The sequence below is a fragment of the Schistosoma mansoni genome, assembly GCF_000237925.1.
Source record: "Schistosoma mansoni, WGS project CABG00000000 data, supercontig 0037, strain Puerto Rico, whole genome shotgun sequence".
NCBI classification, from domain to species: Eukaryota; Metazoa; Platyhelminthes; class Trematoda; order Strigeidida; family Schistosomatidae; genus Schistosoma; species Schistosoma mansoni.
The window spans coordinates 702,762-717,450 of NW_017386026.1; the positions used below are offsets into that span (position 1 = coordinate 702,762).

General features: G+C 38.0%; 1 protein-coding gene across 1 annotated transcript; it reads right to left on the bottom strand.

Moving 5' to 3' along the window:
- Window positions 1–399: 399 nt before the first annotated feature.
- Smp_124460 (ATP-binding cassette, sub-family E (oabp),member, putative) lies at window positions 400–11,855 on the bottom strand (the record flags this gene model as incomplete). The annotated part of the gene is made up of 7 exons (XM_018790736.1): window positions 11,712–11,855; window positions 11,376–11,677; window positions 9,135–9,342; window positions 8,906–9,084; window positions 8,642–8,845; window positions 2,747–3,124; window positions 400–669 (listed from the first exon to the last, which is right to left on the bottom strand). Exons 1-7 carry the CDS (start codon window positions 11,827–11,829, stop codon window positions 400–402), a joined length of 1,659 nt encoding a protein of 552 aa, XP_018645977.1. The 5' UTR covers window positions 11,830–11,855.
- Window positions 11,856–14,689: the final 2,834 nt, after the last annotated feature.

A 14,689-nucleotide genomic window follows, 5' to 3' on the forward strand; every position in this document is an offset into this window, starting at 1 on the left:
TCCCTTTTACAGTTCATGAATTACAGTTAATTAACTATATACCTATCAATCAGTTTTATATCACAAATAATCTAGTTATTTAAAGCGGGTTGTGGTCGTATGTAATTGATGTATATTATCCTGTGAGTTTTTGAGTCATAAAATATACAAAGTAGATCGGTTAACTTTTATTGTGTTTTGATTGGGCAAGTTGAGAGCCAGAATGAAGCTGTGTGGGCTAATAATCAATGTCAGCACAATTAGTGGACATATTGGTTAAAAAAGGTCATTAATGTTATTTGATGTACGCGGACTTGATAGTTCAGTAATCCAATTAAGTGGATATATAAACGTTGAATTCGTAACATCTCATGCAGAAATATCTTTAGTGATAAACAAACTAACAACGACTGAATACACTCACGTTGTTGCTGTAGCTTTAACACCAGGCTGACCGTCAAATACAACAACTCGATCGGCTAAATATGTTGCCATAATAAAATCATGTTCTACGATAAAAGCTGTCTTTTTAGCATGCAGTATAAATCGTTTAATAACTTTTGCGGCATGTAAACGCTGTTCTGAATCTAAATAAGCTGACGGCTCATCAATTAAATAGACATCAGCTGGTTGGCCAAGGCACAATGTAATAGCCAATCGTTGTAATTCACCACCAGATAAGTTCATTACCTTGAAAAGAAACAAAACAAACGTATGGTATAAAAAGACTTTAGGTAATCCGCACAGGATGTACAGATATCTAAAGAGAGCGATCAATTGCAATCATAAACACCAATGGAGAGATTCAAACACCCAACGCAAACGAATTAAAATTCACCTCATTCCACAAGCCAGTGGCTATCTGGACTCAGTAGCTAAGTAGATAACGTGTTGGTGTTTAATACTACAGGTACTGGGATCGAATCACGAAGTAAACATCATCTCCAGAACGCAAGTATATCCAGTTGGTGCGTTCCAACCAGGACGAAACGTGCGTCCTGAATTCCACTGCTAAACACAACCCGTCACTGTTTAAATAAGATTAGTTGATTTGTAGACAATAAACTTGTGAAAATAATGGATAAATCTTAACTAATTTACACAGCGTTGTCCTTTGTTTAAGGAAAGCCTTTGATTAAGTCTTACATGATCATAGGATAAAGAGTACGTAATTCGGAGGATTTCAAGAATAAAATGGGACATTCTAATATTTATTTATTGAAGGTGATTGATTTTGAATGACTATTTTAAGCAAAAAATGAGACAGTATTGTGACAATGTAAAAACTTAGTTGATATAAATCATCTATCGACTAAAAAGATCTTATTGTCTATCACAGATTACTAATTAATGGGAGGATATTATTTCTTCTTACTGTTATATCCCGGCGAGAATTATGAAAGGTAACTTTTGAGAACTATTTCTGGACAAATATTGTGCGTACATTCTTACTACCCAGTAACTAAATTATGTTTATCTAGACTCCTCTTATTATAAGCTTTATTTGGACCTATAAACTATTATTATACGGTTTACAGTTCTTGAGTTATGCCCAGTATATTAATTACAGTCTCCCACATTTACAGCCACTTTTGGCTAAATCTTGTACAAATGTTAATTTCTATTTTATGGTACGATGTATTCTGTTTGGTTTGTATATAAATCAGGTATGTTTGAAATACATGATTCATATCGCGGAGACTGAGATTGGTGTTCTGGACTTAACAAGCACGGGCTACGCTTGAAGGACCGATAAGGACTCTACACTGCTCGTACGTGTTTTATGCATCATTGGACCGGTCGATAATTCTCTGTTCTCTAATTGGCGGTATCATTATGTCATATATTGATAAGGGCACAGGGCTATAAGTTACAACACATTACAGAATGAATTCAGTTAGAGAACTATTAAAAACCGGGAAGCAATAAATGGCTGTCTCGTCGTTGATTGAGACCTCACGCAGTATGTATCTATGGTCTGATCTGGGGTTGAACCTGAGACATTCAGCACTTGCAGCGAGCTCTTAAACTTTTGACCACCTAGCTGAGAATTAATAGTTTACAATTGATAACGTTACTTAATTCGTGATACTAGACTACGGTACCATCATCCTTTGTTAACGATTATATTTACCTTACCCTTAATACGGTTGAAATTCACCGGTCACAGTTTCTCACTATAACTCTGGAAATCACCGCTCAAAATCATTTGCATGACGATTTTTAACATCAGTGGTTGTGGAGGTTGTTGAGTTTGTAGTTCTACATCACTATTTGACTGTTGTTGTTGTTTCCTGCTTCTCTAGTGGTTCTATAGAACCAGGGATGAGATGCAAAGAATGAATCAATTTAGTAACTTTAAACTTACAATTACGAACAATTCATCGAAACAAATGATTTACTAGCTACTTGACATTTGATATTGGCCTCGTTGGTCTTAAAAAATCTAACTAAATGAAGGGGCACGGCTAAGGATTCATGCTATTTCTTGGTACGTAAAAGTTAATATGAAAAGATTCCTATATCCATTTGATAGTGTAATACTCCCCCACCTCTAGACATAAACAAACATACCATTTCTGTTTCACTAATGCCGTAGTAAGCACCATCTAAGTACAACGTTTTGAAAAACTCGGTATTAGTGTAGTCAAACTCTGTCACATAAAGTTGCCTATTCTACTACTTGGTTATCTCTATGAAAAAGAAAATACAATCGGTACATATAAGTATATCATGTTGAAACACAATATAAAAACTTATCGCTTACTTGCTGATCATAGAGTCGTTCCATTTGTAATGGTTTAAGCACATCTGTTGAAAATTGTGAATGTGTAAACGAATCACGAATTTTCTCCAAAAGTAGATTTTGAACTGTTTTCTCTGATTTTGGACTAATCTTTTGTGGTTTATATGATACATGTAAAACTGGACACTTTTGATCACCATCAGGTTTCAGATTGCCAGCCAGCATACGAATAAAAGTAGTTTTACCAGTACCATTCTCACCTAGCATTACAATAATTTCAGAATCAGTAAACGATCCAGCCTCCACTGTCAAATCGAATGAACCCAAATTTTTATACATAGTTGGATAATCGTAACGAGCTGTACGTTTTAATTCTTCTTCGTTACCGGTTTCGGACACCTTAAAAATTCAAAAAATAACACAGATTATTTCAAAATATATCAAATAGAGAAATAATGCTATTAGCACACCTAAATAACGGTAATTTTCTGATATGACATATTGCAACACTATTTACAAGTAGTAAACTTTTTGTGTAAAATATGTTTGAACACCTGCAGTAGATTACACTATATGTTCACAAACATTACTATGCACCGTAAGTTTGAGATATTTTATTAATTGCCATTATAATCCGATAAATTTGTGTTATAATTTGCATCGCGTGAGTGATGCTGAATCTTGAAACCAAGAAATGGAAACGGTCGACGAAAAATGGCAACCCTATGAGATTGGCTTACAGCTTTTCCTACCGCAGAAATGGTGACATAATTGTATGGAACGCTTTAAATTACACAGGAACTCTCTAACTAACTAACTAATAATACAATGATTTAAAATGTGATCAGAAGCTACGATTTAAACACACTGGATGTAACAACGTTGGATACCATCCAGTTGTTCTAACAAAAACGAACATTCTCTCGACACCAGTTGCAAATTTATACTAAAATTAATCTGACACACTAAACATGTAGTCCGCAATATGAGACTTAGTAGTGTTACATCCTAGCGAAGATCAAGTGATGAGTAACTTGTGAGAACTACTAATTCATTAATAGTATACATATAGTATGAGACGGTATATGGTATGAGATGGAAGCAGCAGCTGCATCTGGTAACTGCCGGAGCCACTGGCAGCAAGAAGTCTGGTGTGAGCAAAACAATCTGTGAGGATGACGTGATGCCAATCACTAACATTTGTCGACGTCTTGGACGATGGGCGGAATTTTTTGAAGGGCAGTTCAACTGGCCTGCTGCTCAGGCAACATCAACCAGTTTGTCCTGCCCCCCATGGCCGGTGACGACTGATCCACCAAATGAGGCGGAAGTCCGCAAGGATCTCCAACTCTTGAAACGTTACAAATCACCGGGCCCAGATGACTTACCTCCGGCTATTTTTAAAGATGGTGGTGACTTTCTGACTAACGAACTGACTGTGTTGTTTGCAAAGGTTTGGGAGCAAGAAAGTGTTCCAACATCATGGAATGAGTCGATAGTCGTCCCTATCTTTAAAAAGGGTTCGCGTTGTTCCTGCAATAACTATCGGGGGATAAGTCTACTTCCGATTGAGTCCAAACTATTGACTTCTGTCATTCTTCGTAGGTTGTTTAAAACCCGAGAACGATTGACTCGCGAGGAGCAGGCTGGTTTTCGTTCTGGTCGAGGGTGCATGGATCATATCTTTACCCTCCGCCTAATGTTAGAACACTGTCATACTTATCGCAGGCCAACAATCGTAGTGTTTCTTGATATCAGGGCTGCCTTCGATTCGTTGGACAGGACTGTTCTTTGGGATTGTCTATTGAAGAAGGGTGTGCCTGAGAAGTTTATTAACATCTTAAAGGCCCTGTATACGAACACCTCAGGCAGAGTGAGGGCATACAACCACCTTTCTCCCTTGTTCCATTCAAGCAGCGGGGTTAGGCAGGGTTGCCCAATCTCACCATTCCTCTTCAACTTTGCCATCGACGACATCTTGGAAACAGCTCTGATGGATGTAAGTAATGGAGGTGTGGACCTGCTGCCTGGAGAACGACTTCTCGACCTTGAGTATGCGGATGATATTGTCTTAGTGTGCGATGATACCCAAGGCATGCAATCCGCACTTAATCAGTTGACAATCAGTGTCCTCAGGTACGGCATGTGCTTTGCACCCTCCAAGTGCAAGGTACTCCTACAAGACTGTCAGGATTCGAATCATGTACTCACCCTGGATGATGAGCAGATTGAAGTAGTTGAGAAGTTCGTGTATCTAGGTAGCTACATAAGTGCTGGTGGTGGCGTGAGTGATGAGATCGACGCACGTATAATGAAAGCCAGAGCGGCTTATGCCAATCTGGGCCATCTTTGGCGCCTTCGTGATGTTAGTCTGGCTGTAAAAGGTCGGATCTACAACGCGTCGGTGAGAGCAGTTTTGCTCTATGCTTGTGAAACCTGGCCTCTCCGAGTTGAGGATGTTAGACGTCTCTCTGTGTTCGATCATCGTTGTCTCCGAAGGATTGCTGACATTCAGTGGCAACACCATGTTAGTAATGCAGAGGTTCGGCATCGTGCGTTCGGGCGCCGAGACGATAATTCAATTGGTGTCACCATCTTGAAACACCGACTTCGGTGGCTTGGACATGTTTTACGAATGTCGTCCCAGAGACTTCCACGCCGTGCATTATTTGCCGACTCTGGGACTGGTTGGAAAAAGCGGAGAGGTGGTCAGTGTATGACATGGTGTCGTGGTATGAAAGAAAGTTGCAAAGGGCTAGCTTCTGTTGGTTCTTCACGACTCCCTGGCTGGGGTCCGAGAGATGGTGCAACACAGTGGCTAGAGACGTTATCAGATATGGCTCAGAATAAAAGCCAGTGGCGAGCCTGCTGTAACCTTTTACTTTCTTCATAAAGAGTGGTTCTAACTTTTTTAACTGAAAAAGTTTTCCGGTTGTACATATCAGTTCCCCCCACCATTACTCTTCTCTTTTTTTCATCCTTTTTTTCTTCTTTTATATATACGCACCTTCCCCCTTTCTCCTCCCATTCTCATTATTTTGCGTGGCGCATATGTATTCGGTGCCCTTTGTACCAATATGTATGTGATTAAATAAATAAAATAAACTCTTATTGTATAACTATCCAGTAACCAAATTATGTTTATCTAGACTCCTCTTATTATAAGCTTTATTTGGACCTATAAACTATTATTATACGGTTTACAATTCTTGAGTTATGCCCAATATATTAATTACAGTCTCCCACATTTACAGCCACTTTTGGCTAAATCTTGTACAAATGTTAATTTCTATTTTATGGTACGATGTATTCTGTTTGGTTTGTATATAAATCAGGTATGTTTGAAATACATGATTCATATCGCGGAGACTGAGATTGGTGTTCTGGACTTAACAGGCAGGGTTAGGGGGGAAAAGGGTCGATAAAAACACTAGGCTGCTCATACCGGTCGATACGTCATTGATTAGACATAGTGCTAGAATTGTATAGGTCGTATTTCGATTGGTGAATAAGTCACATGAGATTAAACCGGCCAAAATTCACAACAAGTAACCCATGTTCTTTACTGATCAATAATCTCTTGCAGGCATATGACAGTAGACGAGTCTGTTATATGAGTTATAGGGACTTACTCCTGACCACCTTCTGTTCGTGTTTATGACTATCAAAATCATGATCCTTTTGATTACACCAAGAACGTGAGTGCTGGGTAATAACTATAGTTTGTCTGACTGCATTTATAGTTATAACAATAAGATTTTCGGTGGGTATTTGTGTCCCTAAGTAAAACGATTAAACTCCTTAATCAGGTCCATAATTAATCAGTACGTAATGCTTAGTACATTTCGTGCCCCAGGTTACAGGATTTTCAGTGTGAAAAAGTCGGACGACAGCTGAGTCAGCAAAAGTTAAAACTATTACCGATAAGGTCACATAGGACTGAAATAAACAGAAACCAAGCATTTTTCTGTTAGTTAAGCACCATTTATTCTCTTATCCAGGTTTGTCTGCCATCAATGATCCACGTAAATGGTTGGTCGTCTTACTAATGGACTACTATTCGTTTGTTTCTTGATATCAGTAACTATGACCAAAGTAGCTTGAATAAAATAAGAAGTGCAGTTCTGAATATTTGACAAGAAAACAGATTAGATGAAAGTTTTTCCTACAATGATTGACGACTAACGATTATCATAGACTTACATTTTTTAGTAGTGCATATCAAATGGCCTAAGTAAGACGTTGGTCATAGTTACCGAGTACAACGGAATCACTACTTGAAACCGGAAATGGAGAGAACCTGTTTGTGACCCGATAGTAAGTATTAGTATCGACCATAATCCAGCTTCTTAAACTTCTTGACAGAAAATACCAAAACCAGTACTGTTTATTCGATCTAATTAGAAGTGAGTGTGCATTATAACCTTTTAACATCCGTCAAGAAGGAATGTTCAAAATTAATCCACCTACATTATTACTTGACTTGATACACCTGCCATAAAGATTACTGGAATTTGAGTCAAATCAGAGCTTAAGTTATTGAGAGCGTGATCGTATTCTTTAAACCAGCTTACCACGAGTATTCTTTACAGCCCCTTTAGATGTGAGTACATTTTTTAGTGGTGATGAAGATGAACTATACCTTAGTTGAAGAATAACCATAATGAAGATACACTTTTCGAGGATGGTATCAGTTGGATTACATGGACACTCTTAAGACCTGGACGACATACATTGAAAATAAATACTAGAGATTTAATTGATCGGTGAGAAAAGTAGCTACGGTCAGGATGCAGCCGGTAACTATGCTTCTTGGCATAACAAGGATTCTTTAAAAGTAATTTGAATTATAATTTTGAACTATGTATTAACATCATTGAGGCGTGTAACAGTCCTAATAATGCCTAAAATAATGAGGTTAATGATTTGTTGAACACTACTGAAATGATTTTGATTCCGAAAGCTAGTTGGTTACAGCGGTAGAAAGTAAGATATGTTTTGGTCGTGACAGAAGAAATGTTTTATGCCGAAAATAGCTAGTAACAAAGCCAAGACCCAACCTGCATGCGCATTTACCACCATTGTATATAATTAAGATATTTTCGGGCATGAGGATGGATTCTCGAACCCCGACAAAGAAATGATATTTGAGACCCACAAACTACTTGCTTTTTTGACTACAACTAATGGTAGGTAAGGAACAAGTGAAATGAGATCGATTTTATCTAAACATTAAAGTTGTTGGCATACTTATGGAAGTGTAGTATAAGGTACTAGACAAGCATAGTCCTAGTTAATCGAATTAGTTAAGAAATATAGATTTTAAGTAAACGTAGCCTGTATACCGCGATTCAGAGATGATCAGATCATTAAGTGTAATATTGGTGTAGTAATCCACTAGGATTTCATAACGTTTAACAAGCACTCTTAGCACATTGATACGTTATTAACTATATGACGTCTCTCTCCATCAGCAAGGAAAGAAGTGCTGTGAGATTAGTCCAAACCTATGCTTGCTTTCACATCTTGTAACTAAGTACTGAAAGTACTCCAACAGTTCGAATATGAATACTCTTGAGTGCTGGTAAGGTGAGCGAACAATGTAGACCTTCGTATGAGCATCATGCTGGACGGAGAATGCAAATTTTTAAAATCGACCACTGCATAGATGTGTACAGAATTACATCTCATGATGAGATACATTTAATAAGCTAGCGATATTAATTAGTCACACGAGTCAATTGAAACGGACTTAAATTTAAAATAAGTTGGTGAAGGGATCAGCTAGAGATTATTGTCTTAAACTACAGCGACAACGAAACGGTTTTAAAGATAAATAAAAAAGCAGCAGCCAAAGTTTAATAAAAATCCAAACATATCATCAAATAAGATGTCTAAAACAGAAAAAAACCATACCTTGAAAACCAGTGGTGTTTCTCGAAAACGCAAATTTTCCGTAGGGACCACACCATCCAAAAATATATTTATTCCTTCGCGGACGGAAAAAGGCATGGTGACTACCCCATAAGCACCTGGGACACCATAAAGACAGCATATGAAGTCAGACAAGTAATCCAAAACAGATAAATCATGCTCCACAACAATAACATAATTTGTACCCTTTCGAAAAAAACATCAAAAACATTATGAGATGAATTAGGATGAAACCAATTTACAAACCTCCAGTAGTTCACGTATAGCTATAGCTGTTTTTAAACGCTGCTTGACATCCAGGTAAGAACTAGGCTCATCAAACATGTATATATCAGCTTTTTGAACACAAACCATTGCACAAGCAAATCTTTGAAGTTCACCACCAGATAAATCGCCTACCATACGTTCAGTGACTACTTGAAGGTCTAGGTTTTATAATATACTAGATTAGTCATCCGAAAATAAGTTTTCTTACCAAGCATTTCCAAAACGTGATCTTGGTTGCCTCTATCATCCTTTCGATTAAGTAAGGTTTTAACCTCACCAGATACGATTTTAGGGATTTGATCAACATATTGTGGCTTAATAACAGCTCTCAAATTGTCCTCTAAGATTTTCGTGAAATAATTCTGTAGTTCTGAACCACGGAAATATGTTAATATTTCAGTCCAATCCGGTGGATTCTAAAGGGAAACAAAAAAAGACACAAATATTATATCCGAGTGAACGACGCATGTCAATAAGCATCATGGTATTCACTTATAGCAACGCCAAATAGATGGATGAGATGACAGAAATTTAACGGATTTCTCATGATGTTTACATTTATGGCTTGACATTAAAACATAAACGGAAAATTATTTTTAAATAAAAATCAACACAAGTAAAATTATATTTTACAGAATTTACTCTATCGGACTACAGTTCAATTTATTCACTTAAACATGTCTAAAAGTTCTGCAGAAGTTCCGTAAAATTGCAGTACACTCTTTGATTACTGAAAATAGACTAGTGCAAATAAAAACACCTATACACCATAATTATGGAGTAATATATAACAAATTCTAGGAAAGAATTCTTTATTATTCGAGGATCAACAGTGAAAGTGTGATAAAAGATAAGTTAAATAACATAAGACTCAGAAATAAAAGAATCAGTTGGTGTTGGTATTATTTATTTATATAAACAAATATTGGTAAAAGGGGGCACCAGATATATATGCGCCGCACAAACCTCATTTGATTTGTGTGGGGGCTGTGATACTGCCAAGGTGCCTGAACTGAAGCTCATGTGCACCATTGGTTTGGAACCAGGGTTCCCCAACTCCCCTAGGTGGATCCTCCGTACTAACCGACACACAATTTCGTAAACAACACTACCACCACGAAAAGGCAGTGAGTAGGACTTCCGTGGCAGTGGTTGTATGCACGTAACCATATGAGAGCATTTCGAGAGAGAGAGCTGACTCTCCTCACCAGTATGGCAACTTGGACCGATGCATATATGTGCCTGGTCCTACGTTGTAGCTGACTGACTGACTGACGACCGAACCAGGGCATTCGGGGGCGATGCACTCTAGTAAAGACACTTGGACTTAAAAAACGACTGAAATCGACAGTGAGGTTGAGTACTGATGGCTCGAATTGGTTTAAAAACTTTCCTCAATAAAATGTTAATTCGACGGGGTGCCAAGACGTCTTTACAACTTAGTTGCTTGGGAAGTGAACAGGCTCAATTGACCATGATCATGTAAGTAAGTAATGATAAAACCTTTATTTAACAATTGCTTACAACTTCAATGGACAAACGAATTTCTCAATGGGTAGTGATAAAGGTGGTCAATTAAATATCATTAATTAGTTAGAACTTTTATGGAGCCATCAGGGAATATAACAGAACTTTGTGCAGCAAACCTGTAGCAGTTTAACTTGGTACTATAAACTTTTAAAAACATAAACATGTAGTCGTGAAGTTTTACTGGAGTAAACATCCAAACATTTGATCCATAGATCCTATAACAAATAAAATCTTATGGTTCAGCTAGTTCGAGATTTGTCTTTACTTAAAGAATGTCCTTTGTGATTTGGTAGCTTCTCGTTGCGATGTTAATTAGGATTGGGTGCAAAATTCTTTTTAACAAAACCAATTCACAGATTGGATACGTATAAACGTTTTTCCAAGGATTATATAGAACTAGTTATGTTTGTTTGGCAATGCCGTAGATAAAATGGAGACTTACTCTGCAACGGAATGGCTAAGAAACGCTTCACATAAAAAGTTCACTACTTTCAAAAATATACCTCAAAATAATTGTTATTGACCCTGTTAAGCAGATGAATACTTTCAGGGTCACTTGAGCATCGCCCAAAGGTACTCTATATATCATAGTGTCACAGAGAAATGTTTACAAATCACTGTATGTTAAAATGAGCATATGAACAGGAAGGATATAAGTGTTATGAATCATAGTGACTAGATTGTCAAAAAACCCCAACTAGCTTATAAGGTTAAGCTAGAAATTTACATAGTGGATTATAATGCAAAGCATAGACGAAAAAAGCAATTTTTCCTAACGCGAGTGATGAATTGAACGATAAAGTTAATGCTTTGGTCGCTTTGTTCACTTACTAAGGCAGATTGATACCAAAAACCAAATTACAGATCAACTTTACGACGAAAAAACAGTAATGATGAAGTATAAAATACAGTTACGAACCTTGAACCGGCCAAGATTGGGTTTAAGTTTTCCGGCAAGTATCTTTAAGGCACTGGACTTTCCGATACCATTGGTTCCAACTAATCCCAAAACTTCACCAGGGCGTGGCATAGGCAGACGATGTAACTTGAATGAGTTCGGACCATAACGATGGGTAACCTCTTTTTCCAAATTGCTAGGAAGATTTATGATAGAAATGGCCTCAAAAGGGCATTTTTTGCTACAAATACCGCACCCAATGCACAATTCTTCTGATAAAAATGCAATCTTGTCGTTCGGTGTTACCTCAATACACAGTTTGCCTTCAAGAATTACATTATCATAATAATCGTTTACCCATGCGCACAACAGGACATGATCTTTTACACTCTTGACGACACTTTTTCGGTTTGCATTTGTCACTGCTAACGATCGCTATGCGCGTCAGCTTTTCCTGAGTTGGGGGTTGTGTCATGCTTAGGACGTAAACACGCCCTTGAAGTATCGCAATAATTCAAAATCCGCTGGTTAATTAAATGGGTCAAAAAATTCTGAATGGAATGGAAGAAACTTTTGCTTAGCTGGCTTCCGTATCTGGTAGCAGTGGATCATCGATACCTCTAGGCAGGAATCTAGGCATATTAACCATAAAAGAGGTGAAAAAAACTACCCCTAAGACACTTGTACTCTAATGGGAAGAGGCTCAGTGGTTGAAGGAGCTCTTCATAAGAATTTGATTTGAGTCCCCGAACTGATTTCGTGACTCACTGTTGGATACGTTCCACAGTGTCCTTATCATTTTGGAGTGAGGGAGGAAATATTGTCTCTTTACTGTAAATGGGGACGAATAAAACCATTGAAGATCATGTGCAAAGTTCCTCCGTCAATCTGGCCAAAAATGCGCTTCAACGTTATGAGTACAGGGTTCGCTTGAAAGGCATTTTGTCGCAGCTAGCGTGAGACTTCAAATATTAGGGTACCAACACTCCTAGATCTTATTCAACTTGGGATACCTCCAGGGGGGAGTTGCCAGAGTTGTATCTGTAGTCTGCAACATGTTTCAGATGGACTACCTTACACTTTGAAGTGCCCAAGGTAAGTCTGTTGTCATCTGCCCAACTTTAAAGTGGAGTCGGATATTCTTGAAGTGCCAGTTTATCTTCTTGGTTTCATACTTCTCTACAGAGTTTCCGCGAAAAGTAATAAATCTGACGATTTTGCTGTGGAACATCGTTTATGTGAATCAAGTAAGGAAGAGGTCCTAGTACTGAACCCTGAGGGAGCCCATTAGGACATTCCGTAGCCTGAGAGAAAGTGAAGTTAACCCTGACCTTAAAAGGTCGAATTTTTAGACATGAAGTTAGCCAATCAATTAAAGATGATTTGATACTTAATCTTTTGAGCTTGATGATAAGACATATATGGTTGACCCTATCAAAAGCTTTTGAGAAGTCAAGGTACATGATGTCAACCTTCCCCTCGCGATCAAGGATGGTTGTCCATCTGTACCTCACAGTCATCAGGTTGATTATACAAGAGTTACCTTTTCTGAAACAATGCTGTTAGGGTGAAAAGCAGTTTATGGACAGTAAGTAGTCATGCGGATCGTCGGATACCAGGAACTCCAGGGACAGAAACTTGTCTTCTCTCACTGCCCTGGCGCATATGTTCCTTATTTGTTGCAATTGCCGGTATTCTCTCTTGTTACTGGTTCATTTGTATTACGTCCAGTAGTGCCTTTCGCGACTTAGCAAATTAATGAAGATTGATGTACTTCCAAGCAAATTGCCCTCATTCCTGTTTTTCTGACTTTGCGAAATAAAGAAATTCCCGGTATTGCTAGCTCCTGGTTCGTAAACTGAGGTGATATCCATGTTTCAGATATTCCTACCTAAAAGGCAGCAGAAAGTATAGGATTATGTGTAGTTCAAAAATATAGTACTGAGAACAGTATACTGATACAAAAATGGCTACACCCTAATTATGTCAAAGCTTTTGTAGCTCCTTTTTATATTTATAGATTTTAGAGGGACAATGAGCATTCTTCGGTTTCAGCGAATTGTCTAATTTTGTTGGTAATAAGGTTACTAGGTGTAGAATCCAAACTAACGTTTGGACATAAGAATAACTGTCAGGGTAGTTAGGGTACACGCTATTGCCCAGTTGAAGCCAAAACAAGGTGATTAGGCAAATGATGGTTCTCGATTTCATTAAAAAATACAAATGTACAAAAATGTATACATGGAGGGATTTACACACACAAAACCTTCAAAATAAACCTTACACTCGGTAGGATTTGAAATCAACCCAACGTCAAAAACATGAATTGAAGACGTATTTATATGCCTCTGCCAATTTATTTTGCCGATTTGCATAACAATCTTAATTCGCATCATAACTATTGGTTTGCAATATCTCACTTGACCATAAGGAGCCGTATTTTAACAACATACATTAGGTTCAAAATCACTTCTTGGTATTCTGTACATCGAAAGCCGATCACCTCTTAATGTGTGGTAGAACAGAGCAAAGTGGTATAGCTTCTCAATCCGTTCCTTGTATGTTAAGCTCCGGAGTTCTGGGATTGCACGAGTAGCTGCTCTTTGTACTTTTCCAGGATATCTTAGTCACTTTCTTAACAGGGGCTTGCAGCCTGAACCCAATTTTCAAGTTTAGTTCTCACTAAGGTTGTGTATGCTCTGGGGAACATAGTAGCATCTAACTTGGTGAATATTCATGTTAAAGCCCATATGGCTCTAAACCCCTTAGCTGTGATCCCACATCAGTGGAGCGTGGTTGAAGATCATGCCTCACTGTCACCCGAAAGTCCTCATGAGACCGGACTCTGGACTCAGGCACTTCTCATGTGCTACACCTACTTACCTTTATACACTCAATGTGCGTGTAGGAAGAATTGGCAAGTTGATGATTATCATTTATCTTTTGGACCGCCTAAGGAGAGCGTATACGTCTGAGGGAAGCGCACATGCGTCCGTGTCTCCAGTTATTTCTCGTCTGATTTTTCTCACATAATCAGCGTATAGTTGTGTTATATTTGTGGTTTTTGCTATATAAACGACCCAGCTATTCCTATTGCTTAGTATTCTTATACGATGACACTCGACAAGACCCCAAAATCAGAACACGTTGAACAGGAAAGAAATTGTATTCAAAATAATAATAATAAGTGAACAGCAAATCCGCAATCAGCAATCAACAGTTCAAATATCGTTCATATATTTATAGTATAAGCATAAGAAGCTTATAGATTTTTCTGCAATAATATGCCCGGGCTGATCGGTTTAAAATTAACCAATCAGCGCGCAGGGCAGTTC